Genomic DNA, 23,293 nt, shown 5'->3' with positions numbered 1-23,293 from the left:
GTCTCCAGCTGGAGAGTGGGTGTTTCTTCTCAAATCTGTCCCCGTTACCTGTCTGCTGTAAAAGGCAGGCCATGTCAACTGACTGACTGTTGGATTATTAGCTTTGCTCCCAACTTAAATTTCTATGTGGTGCTCAACATTTTTCCCTCAAAAGCTTTTGCCTCGTTTGTTCAGTATTTCGGTTTATCTAAGTATTCTCGGTTTGTGGTCATCGTGTATTGCATTTTCTTGTCCTTTGAGCTGACCAAACAATTTACGTTTAGCTCGTTCCTTGCCCTTTGCAAGCCCTTTTTGTTTGTTCTCGCCTTTTCCTGATTCTTTGTTACCAGCGTCCTTCGTTGTACTTTGTTTGTGTTATACAAATATAAAATGGATACCCTGAGGGAAGGCATGCAGGTAGTTGGAGTCAGAGTAGAGGATGCGGAGAACAGGGAAAGATGGAAATTAATGACTCGCTGTGGCAACCCCTGAAAAGGGACACGCCGAAAGGAGAAGAACAAGGTACAAATATATTTTTGATCAAAATCTCTTATCTGCGTCTACGCTTTTGGAATCCTGATTCTGCCCGGACTAAATATAGATAGATGAATAATGGTGTAAAAACAATTTACATCATTCACTATCAATCCGAAAGCCGCCTGTGATCCAACCAAGGGACACAAACACAAGTGTGACATTTGTTGGAAGGCATTTGTTGTTTCTTTCTGTTTGACCTCAAACTGTACCTTCCACTCAACCTAGCTTCAGAAATGCTACAGTCTCATTGTAAATTATGATTTGTCACCTTCAGTGAACTAGGTCGTGAAGTGCTTGCATACGGATGAACAAAGAAACATTCTCTTTTTTTGTTTGTTTTGCTCTCACATTAACAATTCCAACTTGCCAGAGGTCTGTGCACTGCTGATTGGTATTCTGCCTCGGTCTCAATTGAAGGAATCAAAGTACATTTTAATGGCTTCAACCTTTTTCATTCAGTTGTTGTCATTTTCCATGGCAACCTGTGCAACATACTGTACATCAACCAAAAAGCACATGCATTTCAAACTGGTATACCCAGGATTATTTGGACTGGCGTGGAAAGCAAATCTTCATCCATCTACATGTATTTGCTAAACTACTTGTCCCCATTAGGTTGGTGGGTTAGCTAAAGCCAAGCTTTTTGTAGTTGGACTGGTCATCAGCCAATTGAGGATGATTAAATGCAAATATACTGTATAATGTTATTGAAAAACACTTGTGATTGAGTCTTGATTTCCGTTCATGCCACAACGCAGTCACCTCTGTGGTGCTGAGGAAGAAAAATCTCCTCAGCCACTGAGCATAATTTTCTGTATTTTGGATCAGTTGTTTTTTGATCCACAGTTGGTCTCAAGTCCACGCACTTCCGGTCCACGATCCAAATCCCATGAGCCAAGTCCTAAAAGCTTATGATATTGCTGCCCTCCGTATATCAAATCCCTGCGAGGGAATCAGTCCCTCCCTCCCCCATGTGACAGCTGGAGATGCAGGCCACAGTACAGCATGGAACAAAAAAAGGTTTTATGTACGTTGTAGGCCTGCAAAAGAATTGGATGCCCAAGTAATGTAACCCCAAAAAAGTTTCTAAGACAAAGTTTTGGTCGCCGCCCACACCCATTGTCTGAACTGGAGCATCCTCTCCTACACCATTTCGATCAACCCCCACACCCTCCAAAGTCAGTCTGCTGCATTTTTGATAAGACATGAACCCTGAAAACAGCGGGTGGTATTTAAATTATGCAACCGTGCACGTCCTCTTAGGAGCTAAAGTGGAGTTGGGCTGACTTGTCAGAAGGAACGGGCCATGACAAGCCTGAGCGAGGGGGTGGGGATGGAGTGGTGAGCATGCATTATGAATGGTGCTAAGTTGGCCTCAGATGCAGCAGCTGAGTGGAGGTGATGGAGGGCGATGGGGTAGTGCCAGCCTATTGGCTGCCCCCAGGTAATGCACTTCACTTCCCCTCCCCAAAATATATTCTCCCTCCCTATACGCTACCCCCATTACTGGATTTGTCTCTCAACACGGCACCTGCCGCCGCCCTAAAACATCCACGCTCCGAAATAAAACCTATGCTGTCGCCTTGCAACACCGAAGACTGTGCCAGGATGACAAACAGAATATAAAAAATTGCACTTTTACATTTCAATTTGGATAGGGTTCTTCCCACACTTTTAAATTTTCATTTCAACATGTAGGCTATATACTTGAGAGCCTTTTGTGATCACTCCAATCAATGTGCCCCACGGCACGTGAGTGTTCTATGAGAGTTCAAAGCCGTTGATATGATCCAATTTCACTTCAGTGGTCCGAACAATTATTTACTTGCAACAAATAATAGATCTTTGTTCATTTATCAATGTCAGTAATGTATAGTGTCAGGCAGAAAAATTAAAATGGTCCATTAGACGGAAGAAGGTCCATTTAGTTCATGTGTCCCTCTGTTGCCATTCATACAGCAAAAAAAAAAAAGTCATGTCACGCACCTGGATTTTTTGCAACTTTTTCTTTTGTGCCATGGCTTACTGAAGGTTTGGAAACTCATCGCTAGTCTGACACCACTAATCATAGAGCCGGCACAAACTGAATGTCTGTCGGAAACCAGACACTCACGCGCACTGTAACCAGAACTGTTCAATAGCCCGCTGACATTTATTCGTCAAGAAGAAATATCACATGCAGAATGACAGGGAGGTGACTGTTCACGCCTGTGTCTATGAATTTAACGCAGTGTCACATGCGCCGCCGGTCTTCTTGGAACAGACTCTCTCAGATTGGGCACCAAGAAAGCTCATTTCCAGACGCTGACTCCTAACAATTAATGGTATGTTCCACACCATATTATCATAACGGATAACAAATCATAACAGAACAGAAGGAATATGTTTAAATTGAGAGTTTCTAAGCACTGTTATTAATCAAACATTATTATTTTTTTTTTAATTACTCCGTTGTTCTATATCACCGCAGACTACAACCCCAGTAAGAAATAATGTTGATTAGTCATAACTCAATCAGAATTTATTTTTGGCGGATTAAGTAATTCTGACAAGTGTCTAAAATGTACAGCTGGATTTGAACAGATTACGCTCGGTCAACTGGGAGGGGCTCATAGTCGAGCCATTTCTCCTCCACGTCGAGAGGACCCAGATGAAACGGCTTGGGCATCTGATTAGGATACCTTCCGGACGCCTCCCTGGTGAGGTGTTTCGGGCATAATGTCCCACCGGCAGGAGACCGCGGGGACAACCCAGGACACGCTGGAGGACACGCTCCTATTAAGTTTTTGTCTCTGACTTAATAATTTCGTCATGACACGGTTTTTAAGCCTCCTCTGTTTCTTGAATGGTATAACCGTTTCACTGAAGTCAAACAATTTTGTCACCACTTTATGTCATCATTCTGGCTCACTGGAGTCTAACTTCCAGTGTTGGTCACCACCAACGACACTGGAAAAAAATACATGTGAAGGCCAGGGCGCCACTGAAACACACAGAAAAATTAGTCCCACAGTGCTATCTCAGTATGATTTAGATTTGTATTCAGAATAATAGCACTGTATTTTTAAATTCAACATGAACAAATTGGGCGGCCCGGTAGTCCAGTGGTTAGCACGTCGGCTTCACAGTGCAGAGGTACCGGGTTCGATTCCAGCTCCGGCCTCCCTGTGTGGAGTTTGCATTTTCTCCCCGGGCCTGCGTGGGTTTTCTCCGGGTGCTCCGGTTTCCTCCCACATTCCAAAAATATGCATGGCAGGCTGATTGAACACTCTAAATTGTCCCTAGGTGTGAGTGTGAGTGCGAATGGTTGTTTGTTTCTGTGTGCCCTGCGATTGGCTGGCAACCGATTCAGGGTGTCCCCCGCCTACTGCCCGGAGACGGCTGGGATGGGCTCCAGCACCCCCCGCGACCCTAGTGAGGATCAAGCGGTACGGAAGATGAATGAATGAATGAATGAACAAATTGAGTGAGGGCTTGATTTTCATGCAGGTGTTTATCACACATGTGACACATCTTTCTTTGCCTTGTGAATTTAGTCACCTTCACCTTCCCAAATGCAGCTGTCCACATCGCCCACTTTAAGTATTCCTATCAACTTCAGTCAATGAGCCTTTTGTTTGCTTTCACTGACTCCACTTTAGTCAGTTATAAAGAATATGCTGACTTATGTGTTCTCCACTCCAGGTTTTCTATTTCACGTAGTCAGTCATTCAGAATCTCCACTGAATAAACAATGTAGAATATAATAAGCTTGAAATCTTTGCCTTTGTCTTTGTTATCAGTGAGTTGTGCAGGCACGCTGTAGCCATGCAACACAAAAGGAGACATATTCTTTCTCTATTCTGTAAAGCCACACACGAGTTGTCTGGAAAATGGCGAAACAACCTAGTGTTGCTTCAGTTCCAGTTTTAGTTTTACTGCACAAGTGTTTGAATGATCTTCTACACTTCATCAAGGGAATAGAGAGTGAATGAAGGGGTTGCATTTTCCAGCATTTGAATCTTGTTTGCATCGTGTTCGATACCTGGTCAACCATCCATTCATTTTTTGTAGCACTTGCCGTTATGAGGGTCACAGGTGAGTTGGAGTCTGTCCTGACTGACTTTGGACAGGAGGTGGGAGACATCTGGACAGGTCACCATCTGATCGCAGGGCGCACTCACATTCACGCTGGACAATCTTCAATTAAGCCACCATACACTTTTTTGGAAAGCGGGAGGAAGGCCGATAACCTGGGAAAACAAAACAAAACGCATGTAAGCATAGGAAGAACATGCAAACGCCACACAAGAAGGTTGGACCCAAGATTAGAATCCAAGACCGCGCAGCTATCAGGACAAAGCTTGAACTATCCCAACATTGTTTATCAATTCATTAAGGGGCCCATTGATTGGGCTGAACATTGACACTTATGTAAAACGTCTGGAAATTAAAATCAGCACTAAAATTCACCGCCCTGAGAAATTCAGTCGTGATTTAATGTGTTTGTTTTTTTTTATTTATCACTGCATGTAGTACATCCCCACAGATGAAACAAATCCTTCTTTTAAATGTGTTTTATGTTAATACAGAGCAGCAATTGTAATGATTAAATCAATTTGGCTCTGTGTGTGTGCGTGTGCATTTAGGTTCTTGAATGCATGCTTTGGTGAACAGATGGTATTTGAGGAGAGATTTTTTTGTTTTTAATGAGCAGGGAATCAGCATGACATATTTTTCTACGGCACCGAAGGCTTTGTCACCAAATGCACAAAGTTTCGTGTTTGGATTGGAGAGCAGGCCAGCGTCAGTTGTACACAGCTTCAGGGCAGCGGTACAGGAATGGAAGACGTTGGTGACGTTCAACCCTGAAGTTGATGGGGAGCAAGTGAAGGTGCATCAGGGTGGGGTCATATGCTGCAAGGACTTTGAATGGCGAGAACTGCAGCAGCAGAGTTATGGACAAATTGGAGTTTATCCAAGACCTGGCCAGGCACAGGGTCCAGGACTCTGTTGCTTGAGTCCAAATGAGAAGTGACTAGAGCATGAATGAGGGTCTTGATGACAGAGTCGGTCAGATGGACAGACTCAGGAGATGTTTTTTAAGGCGAGAGAAGGCTCACATGGTGTCGGGTTTAATGTGTGATTGGAACAAGAGGTTGGAGTCCAAAATTAACCACAGGAAACGGTAGACAGAGTTGTCATTGATATTAATGGATATTTCTCCAAGCTTTCTATGCGGTGTTTCAACGACGACAGCCATTGGCTAGCTCTGTTTAATCTGACTACCGTACATGCTGAAAACTGCTGGATCAATAAGTGACCCAAATTGAGTGAAATGGTTAACTGGGTCCGAAAGGGGTGAAGCCAATGCTCTCTTATTTCTACCCAGTAGTGCATTGGGTTGAGGATTTGACCCAGCTCATGTGTCAAGATTTTGATCTAACAAAGGATAAAAATTACCCATACTGATGAGTTAAAGCATAGGATATCAAACGCAGGTCCTGGAGGGCTGCTGTCCTGCATGTTTTCCAAGTCTCCCTGATTTCAATCAGGTCTGTTGCAACAGGGAGACTTGGAAAACATGCAGGACAGCGGCCCTCCAGGACCTGAGTTTGACACCCCTGAGTTAAAGATTCAAAGAAATGGATGAGCAGATTGTCAGTATAGCGGTGTTACATATACAATTTTTCTTAGCAACATTTTCTAAGAAGAAGAAGAAACAACTTGTTTTACTCCGTATGCCCTTCCTGACACAACCCACCAGCTTTCCATGGGTGCACCATTTGTCTTGAATGAGATTTGAACCACAATTACTTTATCCAAAGTCAAGAGTGTTACACACTGAGCCATTGAGCAGTCACCAACATGTTACATTAAATGTAAGACAGTCGGTCCACAGCTACTCACTGAGTCGGTTAAGAAAACAATCCAGCATTTTTTTCGATTGAAAGTTTGATGTTATGAAGGCAGGCCTGTGCCTACCGATGAAGATAATAGTTGGACGTGCACTGATGGTGTTTGCTGGGTGTTGTTGGTAAATAAATGGGAACCAAGGAGGAGCATAATGTACAGTATATTGTGAAGAGGAGGCGTCCGAGTACAGAGCCTTGTGGTACACTTTGGTTGACAGGCGCGAGAGTGGATCTAGATCTATGGATGGTGACTGTTTTCTGTTGAACAGGTATAGGTCGAACAATGACAGAGCTCTGCCAGTGAGGCTAGGTCCTAGTGGTTGGGGAAGATGGCAGACAGTATCAAACGCAGCACAGAGATTGGCGAGTGCTGTCTTTAGGTCTGACGTCACATTGAAAGGATACACAGCGAAGAGTTGGACATGTGTTGGTGAAGTTGGTTGGCAAATGCTTCCGTCATGATATTGCTGAGAAAAATGAATCACTTTGTATTTGTGGTTGTTTTTTATTTTTATTTTATTTTTTTGTCCAAGGCCAGGTTTGCTGGAGCGTAAAGGGCCAGATCCGAGGGAGGAGTCAGCCATTGTGTTGCAGAGGACTGGCAGGCAGGATTAACCAAAGAAGCAACCAAAGTTCTGGCAGCAGGGGGAGGCTTTGGTCCTTGTGACAAGTTCGGTGACTGGATGTGTCTCCATCAGGGTGAATGCAGACAAATAGAGCTAAGGGTGTTAGGTGAGTCGGTCAGAAATCAGAGTTGGTGGGGTGAGCGGTTTACATGGGCTGATTGCCAGAAGCTGTTGGTGGATTGAGTTCACTTTGTCTTGGAAGAGGTCCAGGAATGTGGTGCAGAGGGCAGGGTCAGTTGAGGAGTGGTGGTGGTGGTGGTGGGAATGTCGTTGGGGGGGTTACAATTGGGCAGAGTAGGCGTTTGATGATGAAAAAGATGCACCTTGGGATGCCAATCGTTGTTTCGGTGTATGAAAGAGCTTCTCTATGTTCCAACTTGGTCATGGTAGGCTTCCAGTCCTACAGTGAGCTGTTTGAAGTTTTGAGGGAGGAGAGGGAGTCCCTAGTGGTGACCCCAGAAGTGTTGCCAGTAATGTGAGCAGCTGTAAAAACAAACAACAACAACAAAAAAACCTTTCTTTGATCCCCGATCAGTTCAATGTCAGAAAGTGTAAATGTTGTTTTCCGAGGCCCCTGTTAGGCTTGGCCTCTTAGAATTGGTCTCACTTTTCTCTCCCTTACGGCACCTTAGCGTGACTCTAATGAGGACAAGTGGTATCGAAAGTAGATTACTGAAGATAACAGCATCAACACAAGAACATGTTAGGGTCACAGGATGTGTTTGGATACTTGCATATTCCAGATTCAGTTTAATTGTTATCAATACAATCAATCAATCAATGAGACGCAACTCAGTTGTCAAATAAAACCAGCCTACTTTATAACTTTATGTCTTGAAACACAAATTGTCGGAGAAGAAGGCCAGGCAAACTCCAATGCAAAAATATGCTACACAACAGTTGGTAAACTGCAGCTTTCGGTGGTATTGGGAAGGACAACGTATTCTTTTTTTTACAAATCATTGTCCCTTTAAAAATGTTACGTGTCAGAATATTATTATACTTTATCGCATCAATTTTTTTTTCAAAATAAATGTTGCAGTTAAGTTATACTTGTGCTTGTCAAGAAGTAATTAAAATATCTCCTATCTGGAATGCGAATGACAATGTGTTGTTTGGAGTTGGGGGGCTTCACAGTGGTTAACAACCCTGGGACGGCGGGAACGTTTGCGGTCAAACAACAATTAAAATAGTCAGTATCAGCTCTAAACTGCAATTTTAAAGGAATAACCACAAGAAAATAAATAAATAAAACACATAGCCATGATCTGTAATTATTTTTGCTAACACTTGATTGTCACCCCTCTGACAGCGTCACTTCCAACTGAACAGTCTTATCTTTGTGAAGACAGAACTGTTTGATGACTTGGTTGTTCAAGGGCCATAATATGTTGATCGGTTGCTTTACCAGTGTCCGCCTACTGTCATATAATCATAATATTATTAATCCTGTGTTCTACAATAGCCACATTCAAACCTCAAAACATTAAAAAAAATCCTGCGTGACTGCTGTTTGAAGATTGAATGGGCCCCATGCCACCTGTTATTTAGTTACCAAAGGAATATTAAATCTAAAAAAGAATAATAATTGCACCAACATGCAGTAAGTACCACAGAAGCGCGCCAACAAAAAGACAAGCTTCATATGCCGTCTTGAACAGGCCCTAAGTGCACGGCTTCTAAGTACTGTTTACTAAAACTCAGCTCCATTTATGGTGAAGTCAGCCAGCGATGTCTTGCAAGTATTTGCGGGCTGCTCACAAAACGACGGTCATGGATGAGAAGACTGTGTAATGGGTCTTTCCCCTGTAAGGTCAGTACTTTACAATCCAGTGAGTGAATTTATTTGTAAAACGTTTGGAGGAGTGCACATTGAGAGGGATCATCGCAGGGGCTTCTTAAGTTTGACTCACTTCAGATAAATACAATTGATATGGAATATATTTTGATAACTGTTGACTTTTCACACATTCGTGGCTGCGTGTATACGGATTCAGTGCAAGTTTTTGTTTAGTAAAAAGAGTGCCTAGTGGACCGGTGACTTTGAGAGTGGCCCGCCAATGTTTAGGAGTCAAGTTTGCTTGTTGACCTTAAAAATGTTCCATGGATGGAATGGTCCCGAGTGAGTCACAGGAGAAGCTGTGCAGCACCAGAGCAAAAATCCTCATAAGCCCCCCTTCCCCCCAAATTACACTTTATCATCCATTGTTAACTGTAGCTATTGGGATTATAAATTATGCTTTGAAATGTTTGTCTTTGCTCTGATTGTCAATGTCTAAACTGGACATGAGTATTTTGGGAATGGCACCATACTTTTAGATTTGTTATTATAGTTACTTTTTATTTTGTTTTGACTTTTGTTTTTTAACTTCAGTTCCATATTGTTTTAGTTTTGATTGACAGTGTGGATCTGGGTGTGAATGTGTGCCCTGCAACTGTCTGGCAACCAGTTTAAGGTGTAGTCCGCCTCCGGACTACACCTTATACTTAAACTACACCAAAAGTATATGCTGGAGAGCAGCACTGTAGATAATGTTCAGCACATCAGCATCACATCCAAGAGGTTTTGGGTTAAAATCTCAGCTGCGACCTTCCTGTGTGACATTTACATGTTTGTTTTGTTTTGGTACTCCCACATTCTAAAATCCTGCGTGATAGATGAATTAAAGACTCAAAATTGTCCAGACGTGTGAATTGTTTGTCTACATGTGCGCTGTGATTAAATGGAGACCATGCACTTGTCCACCCACAACCCTAATGAGGACAAGCACTACAGAAAATAGATGGATGTTACTCATCAGCAGTATGAAAAATACGGCAGCATCCTTTTGGAAAGCTTTAAAAGCAGCAAACACAGTGAATCAGCCATGATGTATTATTCCTGCTGACACTATGCCCTGTCGGGAAAAAGTCCATCCCTGAACTACTGATATCTGACAGTAAATCAAGAACAGCGGTGAAAACGACTACAATTTTCGTGTTAAGCCTTGCCTTCTAAGTGTCTTTCTCCTGTGAGACTGAAGGGGAGATGGTCAGATGATCGCCTTGCATTGTGGGGTCACTCCCACTCGTTCCTGTCTGCCTCGTCCCCACTCTTCCCCCCACTTCTCTTTCATTTTGCTGTTCCTCCCATAGTGCCAGCGAGACAACATACTGCCTTGCCGCTTGTTTGGATAAGTTAATGCTGAGATGTCAGCCTTGATTCTGATGTATACCACCTGTTTTGGCCTCCAGCTGACCTCGCTCTTGCAGCTCCCCCCGCAGACATTCCAACACTTTTTTGGGGGGGCTCTGTGTTTACAATACAACAGGCTGGTTTCATGGTTTCAATCTGCTCCATCACAGTGTACAGTGGAAGGCCTTCCCAAAGAAGAGGAACCTTTAAGAGAGTGAGCATTTCCAAAAAGAAAGTCGGCATCAGTGTTGCGTTTATACACAAATCGCCTAAAAGAGCAAAGGACGGGTTGGTCAGTGCTGAGAGGGTGTGGGTGTGGGGGGGTCCGGTCACTCACAACATGCCAAGATCCTCCCACTCAAGCTCATGTGAAAACCATGACCTCACTGCCTTGGGCCTTTCAATGAATTAGCGATGTTGATTTACAGGCCATGAAAAACCTCAACCAGTCTCTGCTGGCGTCAAATAAAAGCAAGTTGTGAACCCAAGTTGTCACCTCAAAGTTATGGCCACCGTTAATTGCTTTACTACATCAACTTGGGGTTTCGACTCAGAAATGTGTTCATTTTGTTACATCACTGGCTGATCTAGGTGTGATACGAAGTGTGTGTAACCTCAGTTTAGAATCAAACTACGTTATAACATAACTGTTTGATTTGACTTCATTTGGATGTTGTGACTTCACTCTACAGGTCTGAAAGTTGGTCAAGTATACAGTTGATTGATTTCATCATTTAAAATTTGTTGAGCTTCTAGTATAAAACTAATCTACTTTGTTTTGTTTACCAATGGCACTTTAATACCAAAATGTTTTTATATTGCAATATTATATTTATATTTGTTAAACACATTGTTTTCAGAACCTCTGTAATTGTTAGGTTTTTTTTCATTGTCTAATAAGCGGTTCAGAAAATGCATGGATGGATCATTACATATTCAGAACGATTCATATTTCTGAAAAGTTCCGCGTTTCAACATTTTCTTCTGATTTGACTGAACACTGTCGCCATCATGTGGTAAGTAGAGCACACGACACATGAAAACCGACTTCATTCATTCCAGCATGGACATTTTGTCTTAATATTCCTGAAAAATAAACCATCACTTTTCCGATTTTCTGATACATTTAATCAATAATAGGTAATAAACAAAGGCTGGATTAGCTCATTTTTTGATCAATGGTGCAATTTTTATTACGATTTGATGTTTACAATTCTTGATACTATAATCACAGTAAGTGAGACATTCAATCAAGTCTAAGTATTTTATGAAAATGTGAAAATTAAAAGAAAGGACTTACCGTTGCGCTCTCCATTCCAAAAAGTCGGCTCGGATGGGCTCCAGCATGCCCGCGACCCTCATGAGGATGAAGCGCTTTCGGATAATGGATATACTGTATTGTGCTGTATCTAAACTACTATTCCCTCCCCACATTTACAAAGGTGGCAAACTATGGTCCCCAAGGGACACTTATCGTGCATGTTTTCGATGTTTCCCTCCTTCAACACCCCTGATTCAAATGAGCAGCTCATCAACAAGCTCTGCAGGAGCCTGATAACGATCCTGAACATTTCAATGTGTGTTGGAGGAAGGAAATATCTAAGAAAATGCAGGATAGCGGCCCTGAAGGACAGGGGTTTGACACCTGTGAAGTAGATGCATTTTATGACCACAATGTAACCATTTCCAAACTTTTAATGTAAAAGACAAAACAATACAAGGCTATATGACATGAAGAAATGTCATTGCGTTCATTTATCCTTTTCTTTCTGCTCTTTCTCCTTCTTGTCTTTCTCAGCCTTAGCTTCCTCAGCCTCGTGTCTCTTGATCAGCTCTTCCACCTCCTTCTGTTTCAGCACTTTGATCTTTGTTTTGCCGTCCTCCCGTGTCAGAGTGGCAATCTCCACTGAAAAGGAATGGCAAGGACAACTAAAATGAAACAATTTCGTCCACGGGAAACCTCGTATGATATATGTTCCGGGAATGGTTGTTTTGAGCTCACCTTTCTCAGCAGAAAGCTTGCTGACATCCATTGTTTTGTTGAGAACTTTGACAGCCAGAGCCAGAGCCGAAGACAGTGTCATCTCTCCCTCTTTGTAGTCTTGCTTCAACATGGAAACTGCAGCCTGAGTGAGTTCCATGACAATTTAAAAAATGCATGCAGAAGGAATCCCAATATTAATGGACTGGACTGTGTGCAGTGTTGCCAAAAATGACTTTTCTGCACTGAGACAAACGCAAGTTGAAAACTGGCATCCATTAGAGCTTACAGCGCTGTTGTTGCCGATGCATGTTGCCTTCCAGCCACCGTAGTTGCCACTGGGGTCACTTTGGTACAACTGGAAGCCATAGTGTTTGTCCCAACCCATGTACAATAGAGAGACACCAAACGGTCTCTTGCCTGTAAACAGAAATCATAAATGACAAAGACTAGAAATACACACAGAACTTGGCAACCAATTAATAGAAATGAATGTGGTTTACAGTCTTTTCATTGAGGGCTACAGACAGGTACACATCTGACAAGTCATGGCAAGTCATTTCCTTCCCCATGATCATGCGTGGGATCCATCCATCCATTTTTTGATCCGTTTTGAAACCGGAGTACCCGGAGAAAACCCACACGGGCCCGGGGTGAACATGCAAACTCCACACAGGGAGGTCGGAGCGGGAATCGAACCCGGTGCCTCTGCACTGTGAGGTCAACACGCTAACCACACGAACACCGGTCCGTTCATATGTGGGATCCCTCCCATTAAAAATAAATACATCTGAAAGTATGGAATTCAATCCCGCGCTATTTGTGTGGGGTGAAGACAGAGCCCTGCAATGTGATGCAGAAAACTGGGAGTACCGTATTTTCACGACTATTCGGCGCATCGTACTAATGGCCGCAGTCTCATTAATGGGTGACATTTCTGTATTTTACACATACACAGGACGCATCGTACTAATGGCCGCAGTTTTACAGTGGTAAAACATACGCCAGCTTAAACATACGGCATGCATGCGCGCACTCTAACACGTTAGCTTGAAGCATACGGTAGCATGTCAAGATATACAGATAAGCTAAAAACACGTTTTTAAAAAGGCAACGAAAGCAGAACTGAGTTCGGGTGCATTTTATTTAGCCATCGTACAATGTTCTCACGTTTATCGATCAATCATCACCCAGAAATCCATCAAAGCCCTCATCCTCTGTATCAGAAGCAGAGGACTGCACATCTCAGTTGTCATTGAATGCATCACATGCTAGTGTGAGTTGCTACGCATTGCCGAGCGGAAATAAGGAGTAGCAACAGCAAAGTCAACATTTCTCTCGTGTGAAGCTTTCCCACATTTGAAAGTAAAGAACAGAGCGAAACAAGGTGGCAGCGCGCGTGTGTGTAGAAAGAATTGAACAATTGTGCAAGTACCGTAATCCATCAAAAACGCCGCGTTCCCTCTCGTTGTTGCGTAACTCGCCAAGCGCTGCCTCTCACTCTTTGTAAAGTTGTGTTTGCCACCGATCATCCATTGTTCCCATGCCGTTTGCAACTTTACTTTGAACGCCCGGTTGATGCCAATGTCCAGCGGTTGGAGTTCTTTAGTCAAGCCTCCGGGAATAACGGCAAGCTCAGAGTTCATTTGCTTCACTTGTTTTTTCACCGCTGCTGTGAGATGGGCACGCATGCCAAAAGCATAACCGGTGGCTTTAAGTTTGAACTGAGCTTCGTAGGCGTGTCTTTTTGTCGAATTTATTTTCAGGGGTTCTTAGAAACCAAAACCGGAGTTGTTTTGCAACAATGCACATTGCCACACTCTATACAAGTGTTGGTACACTGGCTTGAGGCGTCCACTTACACGCCCACCCTTCACCATTGGCGGACTAGCTTGTCTGTCCTCTCTCTCCCTCTCTGTCTCTGTCTCTCTCCCTCTCCATATATGTATATATACACGCCCACCCTTCCCTGATTGGCCGACTTCTCTCCCGCATGCCTGGCCACAGTCACTTCCGCCTTTTCTCTATAAACAGCGTGTCGGCTATCAGTCAGATTTTGGAACTCGGCGCATATAAAGGACGCTCCGCACCATAAGGCGTCCTGTCCATTTTGGAGAAAATTTAAGACTTTTAATGGCGCCTTATAGTCGTGAAAATACGGTAATTGACAAACCTCCCCCTAAAAATGTTCATAATTTACACTGGGGGTGCCCAGATACAACTTTTTCAATTCTGATACAATACGATATTGCAGCCTCGAGCACAGTCCGATATCGATCCATTACAATCTTAGCAAGGAATGATACAATGCTTATTATTATTTTTTTATTAAAATGTCAGAAGAGACTTCAGGATACTATTCAAACAAGAACAATAATGATCAACAGAAGGTATGAGAACATACGAGTTATTTACTGGGTTCCATATATTCAACCTCGAACATGAGAATGTACTGTACTTAAATAACCTAAATACTGTACAAAATAAATGAAAGGACTTTGAGAAATGACCATAATAAAGACAATAAAAAAAATACTCTTTGAAATGCAAAACTAAAATTTAAGTTTACAGTGCATTTAGAACCAATCATGCTGCTGTATAGAAGAGCAGGAGTGGAGTCTGGTATAGACCGCTTGTATATGAATGCTAATATTTGAGATTTTGGATGTAGAGCGATATAATCCGACATCGTTTTTTTTTGGGGGGGGGGGGCGGGGGGTGACAGATATTGAACCAATATCAATATTGGATCAGGACACCTCTACTTTACACTTTAAACATACTACTACCGACAATCCTCAAACACTTTAATACCCATTTCAAAGTAATCTTGTAAACCTTACTTTCAGATTCTTGAAGGTACACACAACAAACGAAGCTTCCTACCTCCAAATTGAGTGTAAGCCTGCTTGATGTCACACAGCGCTGTCACCAACTGCTCACAGGGCATTGGCTCCTGGTACTGCAATAAATACCTGAAAAGGAAAAAAGAATTCTTAAAAGCAACATTTCAGACTTAAGAAATGGGAGCATGACGTCTCTGATCCACTGGAGAAAGGACACTTTGATCCTCTCCTCTTTCATCTAGAACTGCTTCAGACAACAAAGTGTATGCAGAAAATTGGTGAAGATTGAACGACTGTCTGTGTCCTATGTGTTGTCTTGTGTTATTTTTCTTATTTTGACTTCAAAATGGCGCCGCGAGAGTGGCTGCCTTTCCAGCAGCTCCTATACTTTGTTGTTCTACTTCTTACTTTCATAACTTTGCTGCTGTGAATTGGGAATTTCTCCACTGTGAGACTAATAAAGGGTTTCTTATCTTATCTTATCTTATCTTATTTGTGACAATGAAAGGTTAAACATAAGACAAGTTTTTCTGAGCCTTACCTTTGTGCAATTAGCCGCAGCTCATTTGTCAGCACATTAGCATCTGATGTGATACCTGCAACACTGCAAGCCATGTCCCTAAACACACACACACAAATAAAAAATTAAGATGACTATGCTTTGTCCACGGCGAGCGAAGGGAGATGATGCACTCACTCATTGAGCTTGTAGATCTTCTCAGAGAAAAAGACCTCGTCCAACAGTTTGTGTATGTTACGTCTCTCTGCTGCTAGCAGCACCCCATCATTCGCCAGAATCCCAAGACAAGTTCCGGCATGACCGATTGCTTCCATTGCGTATTCCACCTGATACAGGCGGCCTACAAAGTGCAGATTTAATAATACTGTAATAACGAAACTCTTACAAACTCAACATGACCGCTAAATCAGAATGCCACCAGAGAAAACTAACTCTTACTCTACAGATCAAAGAAGATCAAATATCCAACTATGACAGACGTGCTATCCATCACGATGCACCAAATAACTATTATCAAATACAAAGACAAATACACTTGCCTTCAGGAGAAAATATGGTTGTCCGGGAATCATATCTGCGAGACTAAACATCAAACAGGAACACATATTAGTAGAGTAGGGTACAAAACATTTAATGAATGCAAAATGAGGTAACTTACCATTTCTTCGTCAGCGAGTAACTATCCTGTCGAAAAAAATTGAAAGATTAGGAGGTCAGAGCCAGAAGAAAATGAGTCAACATTTTTACGCACATAGCTCGAGCCTTCTAATACCTGTGGTTTTAATTGTGCCACATTTACGATATACCTTAACAAAGGACCTCAATGATAATACCTTAAAGACAAATTACAACGCATTTATATGTATCAACAATGAACTAGTGTGTCTCGGTGTGACAGCTTGCTAACTCAACAGAATGAATCTGCAATATCGAAGCTAAGCTAGCTAGCATGCTACTTCATAATAAAAGAGAACAAACACGACAGTCAAGCATTTCTGACTCCAAACACGTAGTTGAGAAAAACGTTATCAGCGTTATTGATAACGTATGTTTACAGTACCTTCGATGAAAAAGCGCAAGTTGTATTATCCAACGAAGAAAATTATTGTACTTTCTGTTTAACACTTCCAACGGTGTGAGAGTGAATGCTACAGTGAGACACTGGCTCAAACAGCGCCACCTAACTGTGGGAGGACAACACAGGTTCTGATTACACAGAACATACGTACAAAGCTTCTCGTTTTACGACGTTTTTGTGGATTTCGTGTTCTCCAAGTTGAAGAGGAAAACGCCATCCGGCCTGTTATGGACACAAAGTTCAAAAGCCAGCATCTGTGATGGTGTGGGGCTGTGTTAGTGCCAATGGCATGGGGAATTTGCCCATCTATGACGGGGGCATTCATGGTGAAAGGTACATACAGGTTTTGGGGAAACATATAGTGCCATCCAAGCAGTGTCTTCTTCATGGACGCCCCTGCTTATTTCACCAAAACAATGCTAAACCACATTCTGTACGTGTTACAACAGCGTGGCTTCGTATATACAGTAAGAGTGGGGTTCTCGACTTGCCTGCCGACAATCCAGACCTGTCCCCCATTGAAAATGTGCGTAAAATATGACACTGGAGTCACCGGACTGTTAAAGAGCTGAAGCTGTACATCAAACAAGAATGGGATGAAATTCCACTCACATTATGTAGCTTCAACTATTAGTGTCCTCAGTTCTCAAATATGCGTGTGAGAATCAGATCAGAAAGGGTGACATGCACGTAAAGGAGGGTAGTCGCTGAACTGTGGCACTGCTTGTCCCAACTTGATACTACCATGATCGTCCTCGTAACCCTGGCGATATTTCAGAGCACAATATCTGGAGTGGTTTGGGTTGGAGTTTGAAATCTACCACTAGTGAGTCGTGTGAACAGCTGTACAGCAGGGGAGATAATTTGTGTTTGACCACGTGCTTTGTCACCCAACACACTGGAACATATCGACAAGCCACTGCTGTTGTCTATTGTGGCGTAATTGTCTGTAATCTGGTAAATTATTTTCTTTGATCTCTTAGATCCCTTTTCGACCTCTTTTAAAATTCAGTTAACATCGCAGTCTTTCATCTTAATGGTGAACAAGTTTTCATTGTTCAGTCGGGAATAAAGCCCACCTAAAAATATTTTGTGTCCAGTCCAGTATTTCCAAAGACCCGGCTACATTTAATTTCTGTTTATATTGAATACTGTATTGAATATTTTTTCAGATTTTAAAATGAACACAGGATGAGCGAGAGTGGCTTGGTCACTCTAGACGGCGCTATGGTATTTACCGGCCCACAAGTTGAGAGTGAAGAAAAGAAGATATGGGAGGACGCGTGTCCTGATTGGTTGTGGCATCAGCACGGCCAGTACAGTGTTTGGAATGGAAGCTGGAAGTTGAGACGAGATCGGAGGTTGCCAAGTCAACTCTGGCAATGTTTTAATGTTTCAACCGCTCGATGACGTTACTCCAATGAGCACATTTTAATCGGACGTTGACGTGGTGTTTCAAGTCGTTTAGCACATGGATTTAACGTAAAGATCCGTTCGAAGGGTAAGTGTTTAAAATGGAATTCATGAGGGCTATGCTAACATCGCGGACCCGCTGTACAGTAGGACAGTACAATCCTGTATTTCGAACTTTAGCCTCGTTCGAGCGTCACACTGGGTGCACAGTGTTCTTATTAACGGTTCTGACTTCAAGGCTAAAAACAAAGCTGCTGTCATAACTACTACATTATCGTTAATATATACTAACAATGAAAACGCTAACAGGCTGTGTTACTTTGTCTGCCCACATTATTAGAATTGCTTAATTTTCGTGCTTTAGTTAAAATACATCCTGACCGTTGAACTTTATCGCTGCTATGTACTAAGCTTTTCGCACATCATTCATTATTTGAGAACAAAATCCACACTACTGTCCCTGATTATCATTTGTTATAACTCAATTTTCTTGTCCCCTTTAGTGTTGCGTGCGAGCTGCAGCCTGTCCTACCTGACTTTGAGTGAGAAACGGGGTTACACCCGGGACAGGTGCCGGCTAATCACAAACCACTGGGCTGTGACACGTCAGACACTCCAAATGCTCTTTTACTAGATCTCAGACATGAATCATTCCAATGAGGATGCTCCTCCGGCCGGTACCGTGCAGCAAAGGAGGAACATACAAATCATCGAGTGGGAAGACTTGGACAAAAGGAAATTCTACTCTTTTGGCGTGTTCATCACCTTGAGCATCAGGGCCACGGTCTACCCGGCGACCCTCATCCGGACTCGGCTGCAGGTGCAGCGCGGCAAATCGCTTTACAACGGCACCTTGGATGCCTTTGTCAAGATTCTGCGGGCGGAGGGTGTTCGGGGCCTGTACCGCGGCTTCATGGTCAACAGCTTCACCCTCATCTCAGGCCAGGCATACATAACCACCTATGAGCTGGTGAGAAAGTATGTCTCCAAATATAGCGATGACAACACGGTCAAGTCGGTGGTGGCGGGCGGCCTCGCTTCCATGGTAGCGCAGAGCATCACTGTCCCCATAGATGTGGTGTCACAGCAGCTGATGATGCAGGGGCAAGGGGAGCACCTCAGCCGCTTTCGCCCTAATGCCCACTCAGAGGCTGGCAAGACCAGACGAGTGTTTGGCCAAACCAGGAGCATAGTTGCGCAAATATTTGCTGCTGATGGTTTACCGGGTTTCTACAGGGGAGCTCTGGCTTCTCTACTCACCTACATCCCAAACAGTGCAGTCTGGTGGCCTTTTTATCATTTTTATGCAGGTAAGCCTAAATTCACATGTTTACTGTAGTTCGCGATATTCAATGTCAGCATGTAATTTTACGATTAACATAAAATGAACAACCATATGACCTTCACAGGAAACACAAAATAGAAATGTGATTCCCTTGGACATTTATTGGTCATGTTTAGTTCACCTGTAAGCATCGCAGTGCATTTCAGATTCATCTTGAAATTTCAGCTGAAAGCTAAATATCCTCTCACCTTTTTGTGAGTAGTTTGGTGCTACACTGTTGCCTGCAGACAGCTGGCATAGGTTCCGATAAGCGGCTCGGATAATGGATGGATGGATAAATGGAATGATCCTCCTCCTGTGTGTGTTCTTCAGAGCAGCTGTCAAATCTGGCCCCCGCTGGCTGTCCTCATCTGGTCCTGCAGGCCATGGCAGGTCCACTCGCTGCGGCCACCGCCTCCACCGTCACCAACCCCATGGATGTCATCAGAGCCAGAGTGCAGGTAAGTCCCAGGTCAAGATGCCTATAACACAAAGCTGTACATGCCTTAAAGGTTCCAATTGTACAGTGTACTAGTGATTGTAAATTCAGCTGAGTTCCTTTGTGTTCTGTTCAGGTTGAAGGTCGCAGTTCAATCACAGAGACCTTCAGGCAGCTGATCAAGGAGGAGGGCTTCTGGGGAATGACCAAAGGGCTGTCGGCCCGCATCATTTCATCCACCCCCACCGCCATCGTCATGGTGGTAGGCTACGAGAGCCTCAAAAAACTGAGCTTACGGCCAGAGCTGGTGTACACCAGACACTGGTAGAAATGACCGGTCACGGGAACCGTGACATGAACTGATTCAAAGAGACTGCCATAACGCTTGTTTTTTTTAATATGAAACATACACTCCTATGCTGGTGAAAATCAAGATTGGACACAAAAACAAGAATACCTCATGTTTTGTTGTTGTTGTTTTTTTAACCAAGAGAACAATTCAAGGGGAAGTCAACCCCGCAAAATTACTTTACAATAATATGTTCTATGCAGCCCCCACTAGTCTAATTCTCATGAATTTTGTGATTGTGGAATATGAGCGAATCTGTAAAATCCACCCGTTTTTGTCCATCTTAGGGGGTGGCCATTTTGCCATTTGTTGTTGTGTCAAAATGACATAATAGTTGCTCAAGCCTCAAGTAATGATCCCATCATGGCTCAGCTTCAGAAAACGGTTGTGTTGTGATTGGTAGTGAGCCCTATGGGACTGTGATGCCATTTTCAGTTGTCAGAAAGTGTCAAAAAATGCCCATCCTTTAAGATGGCTAAAAACAGTTGGATTTTGCTCATTATTTAGAATTCCGTGTTTAGAGTACCGGTAGTTGAGGCGCATGAAACATTGTGAAGAAAATGTTCTGGTTGACTTCCCCTTTAAGCGTTTGCAGACTCATTTTATTTCTTCATTCGGAGCATGAACTGTGGTTATGCAGTTGTGGGGAGAGTTTTGTCCTCTACTATAAATGTTTGAACAACAAATAGTGGGCCCTTGCCCAAACCTGATTTTTGTCAGTAACTATTCAATGGTGGAGGTAATCTTTTTTCACTTTCTCCCAGGAAGTAATGACAAAATACTGGTATTTTCCCTGTGGTACAGTAATTAAATGTGTATTTGTTGTCCCTATTAATAAATGATGAAATAGAAAGTTCCATGCAACTCACAATGTTTGTCCTTACTATTTTATGGTTTGAAGCACAAAAGAAATGGTGCATTTACTGCTGGTCTTAAAAGAATGTACTGTGTGTAATTTATTCATTTCTATTGTATTTGGGTGTTGCTGTTTTTAGGAAAGGAGCAGTTATCTTTCACAATTGAAAATAAATCATTCTGTATATTTAAAAAAAATTCTTAACACTGCGTTACTAAATTGTGAGAACAAGCAGCGTGACGTGATCGCTATATTTTTTTTGTACAGATTCTTTGCACGGGCGCACGACCATGGCAATTTACTTTTGTCCGTACTATTGAACATCAAAAAAGTCCATGTATTAAATCATGCACCAGAAGTAATTGCTTTGTATAATGAGGTCATTTTTGCTTTTGAGAGTTTGTGCATCACTTTCCTGTCACATTGTGAAAGGCACCTTTTGCTAAACTTGGGGTCAGTACCAAATCGCAAATAAAAACAACTGTAAAGTATTGTATTGATCGCAAAACATTTGGGTCAAAAAATGGCTTTTAGAGTCATATTGATTGTAACAAATGTATGCCTTCATCATACCACAACCCAATGTCAGGTTTATGCTAGTTGCCCTTAAATTTGCATAGGTACTTATCAAAATGTGCCATCTATCACTGTAAGATCAAATCCGTATGTAGATTGCACATTTATAATTATTGTATCCATTCATTTTCAAAGTGAGAAATGTAATAAAACATTTCCCATTAAGATGTCAAATTGAACGGTAGTTTTCTGCTTTACTCTTTTTTTCTTCTCACTTCACCCATCTATCTGAAGCTTGCTTCAAGATTGTCTCTCCGGCATTACTTTCTCAGGACATTGACAATCCAGCGGTGGACAAGCTACGGCCCGCGGGCCAAATCCGACCCGTTTGTCTTTTTAATAATAATAATAATGCATTTTATTTAGAAGCGCCTTTCAAGAAACCCAAGGACACTTTACAATAACAAAAACAATAAAACACAATACAGGTTGAGCAGCGGCAGCCAAACGCGCCAGCGTTCACTCAACCCGCAAGTCAGAAAGAAACCACAAGGGAGGGAGAGGGGAAGAAAAAAAAACACGCTCGAACTATCCCCATTTTGAGGATAATTTGAGTTAGGCAAAAAACCTCCTGCACAAGGATATGACAGTTACAACAGGTCACAAGACATAAACAACCATAACAATAGTTTACAGATGATTCACCAAGTGTGTAAAGTTAGTCCGGCCCGCCGGAGGTTGGTACACAATTAAGGTTCGATGTCAACGACTGCATTCATTTCATTTGGACTTGTAATGACAGGCATTTCAACGCCAGGTGGCACAGTTACTTGATGTTGCAGAGCATATGGAGGAAGGGGGAGACGATACGGAAGCCCGCAGTAGCGCCAAGTCAAGCAAATCCCGTTCGATACGACAGAATAATGTACTCTTAAAGTCTGAAAAACGTGCCAAAAAGTGCAAAATACTGCTTTTTAAATAAAGAAATCCAATTAATATAATGTCTTATTTAGTTCACCCTTTTGATCCGGCCCTCCATAATGTTTTCTGGTTCTCATGTGGCCCTATGCAAAAAATAATTGCCCACCCCTGACTTAATCACAACTGGACTGCTCCCATTTGCCTGAGAAGGCTTCATCAGTTCATGCAACAAGGCTTAGTTAGGACTGACCTGCCTGAGTTTTGTGCAGAAAAAACAACTATTTATGCTCCGAATTGGATCTGAAGCTTGCAAGAAAGCAAGAAAAATTAACCAGGTCACAGCAGAACTTGAAAAGCGCATAAGTTGGGGCACACTAAAGTCAAGATCCCACTTTAGTTCACTGTGCATTGTTCATATATCGGAAACGCCTGTACTGTCGTAACCAATCCCCTGTAAATTTTTACTCTCTCTCCGCATCCCACCCAGTCGCCACACTATGTTTATGTTCTTTAGTAATTTTGGTAAACTACTTTTGTTTTCTCTGCTTCGCTTATGAATGTTAACTCTTGTTTGTAAATGCTTTTGGTGTTCGATGTGTGAAGCACATTGAGTTGCTTTGTAACATGAAATGTGATATATCTATAGCTATCTCGATATAAAAAGCTGCCTTGACTTGGCTGACTCCACTGTGCTGCCCTAAAATAAAAATCAGCTCTCGATGAAGTTAAAAAAAAAAAAACATCTCATGTGTTTCTCCTCAATGCCCTCCAAACCCCGAGCCATCCATGCATCTCATGGAGGTGACCCTCATGACACCGAAGCTCATAGCTCATTATGT

The 23,293-nt window shown here is 42.6% G+C and overlaps 2 protein-coding genes across 2 annotated transcripts; one reads left to right on the top strand and one right to left on the bottom strand.

Moving 5' to 3' along the window:
• Window positions 1-11,888: 11,888 nt before the first annotated feature.
• Window positions 11,889-16,751, bottom strand: psma4 (proteasome 20S subunit alpha 4). Its single transcript, XM_052063344.1, has 9 exons — window positions 16,619-16,751; window positions 16,217-16,242; window positions 16,098-16,140; window positions 15,736-15,898; window positions 15,580-15,657; window positions 15,079-15,167; window positions 12,482-12,612; window positions 12,214-12,337; window positions 11,889-12,117 (listed from the first exon to the last, which is right to left on the bottom strand). Exons 2-9 carry the CDS (start codon window positions 16,217-16,219, stop codon window positions 11,963-11,965), a joined length of 786 nt encoding a protein of 261 aa, XP_051919304.1. The 5' UTR covers window positions 16,220-16,242; window positions 16,619-16,751; the 3' UTR covers window positions 11,889-11,962.
• Window positions 16,752-17,916: 1,165 nt separating this feature from the next.
• LOC127599370 (solute carrier family 25 member 44-like) lies at window positions 17,917-21,767 on the top strand. Its single transcript, XM_052063300.1, has 4 exons — window positions 17,917-18,137; window positions 18,553-19,359; window positions 19,707-19,834; window positions 19,949-21,767. The coding sequence occupies exons 2-4, from the start codon at window positions 18,693-18,695 to the stop codon at window positions 20,138-20,140; spliced, it is 987 nt and encodes a 328-aa protein (XP_051919260.1). The 5' UTR covers window positions 17,917-18,137; window positions 18,553-18,692; the 3' UTR covers window positions 20,141-21,767.
• The last annotated feature ends 1,526 nt before the right edge of the window (window positions 21,768-23,293 follow it).

Source organism: Hippocampus zosterae, chromosome 4, assembly GCF_025434085.1.
Source record: "Hippocampus zosterae strain Florida chromosome 4, ASM2543408v3, whole genome shotgun sequence".
Lineage (NCBI taxonomy): Eukaryota > Metazoa > Chordata > Actinopteri > Syngnathiformes > Syngnathidae > Hippocampus > Hippocampus zosterae.
This window is presented reverse-complemented; position numbering and strand designations above follow the sequence as displayed.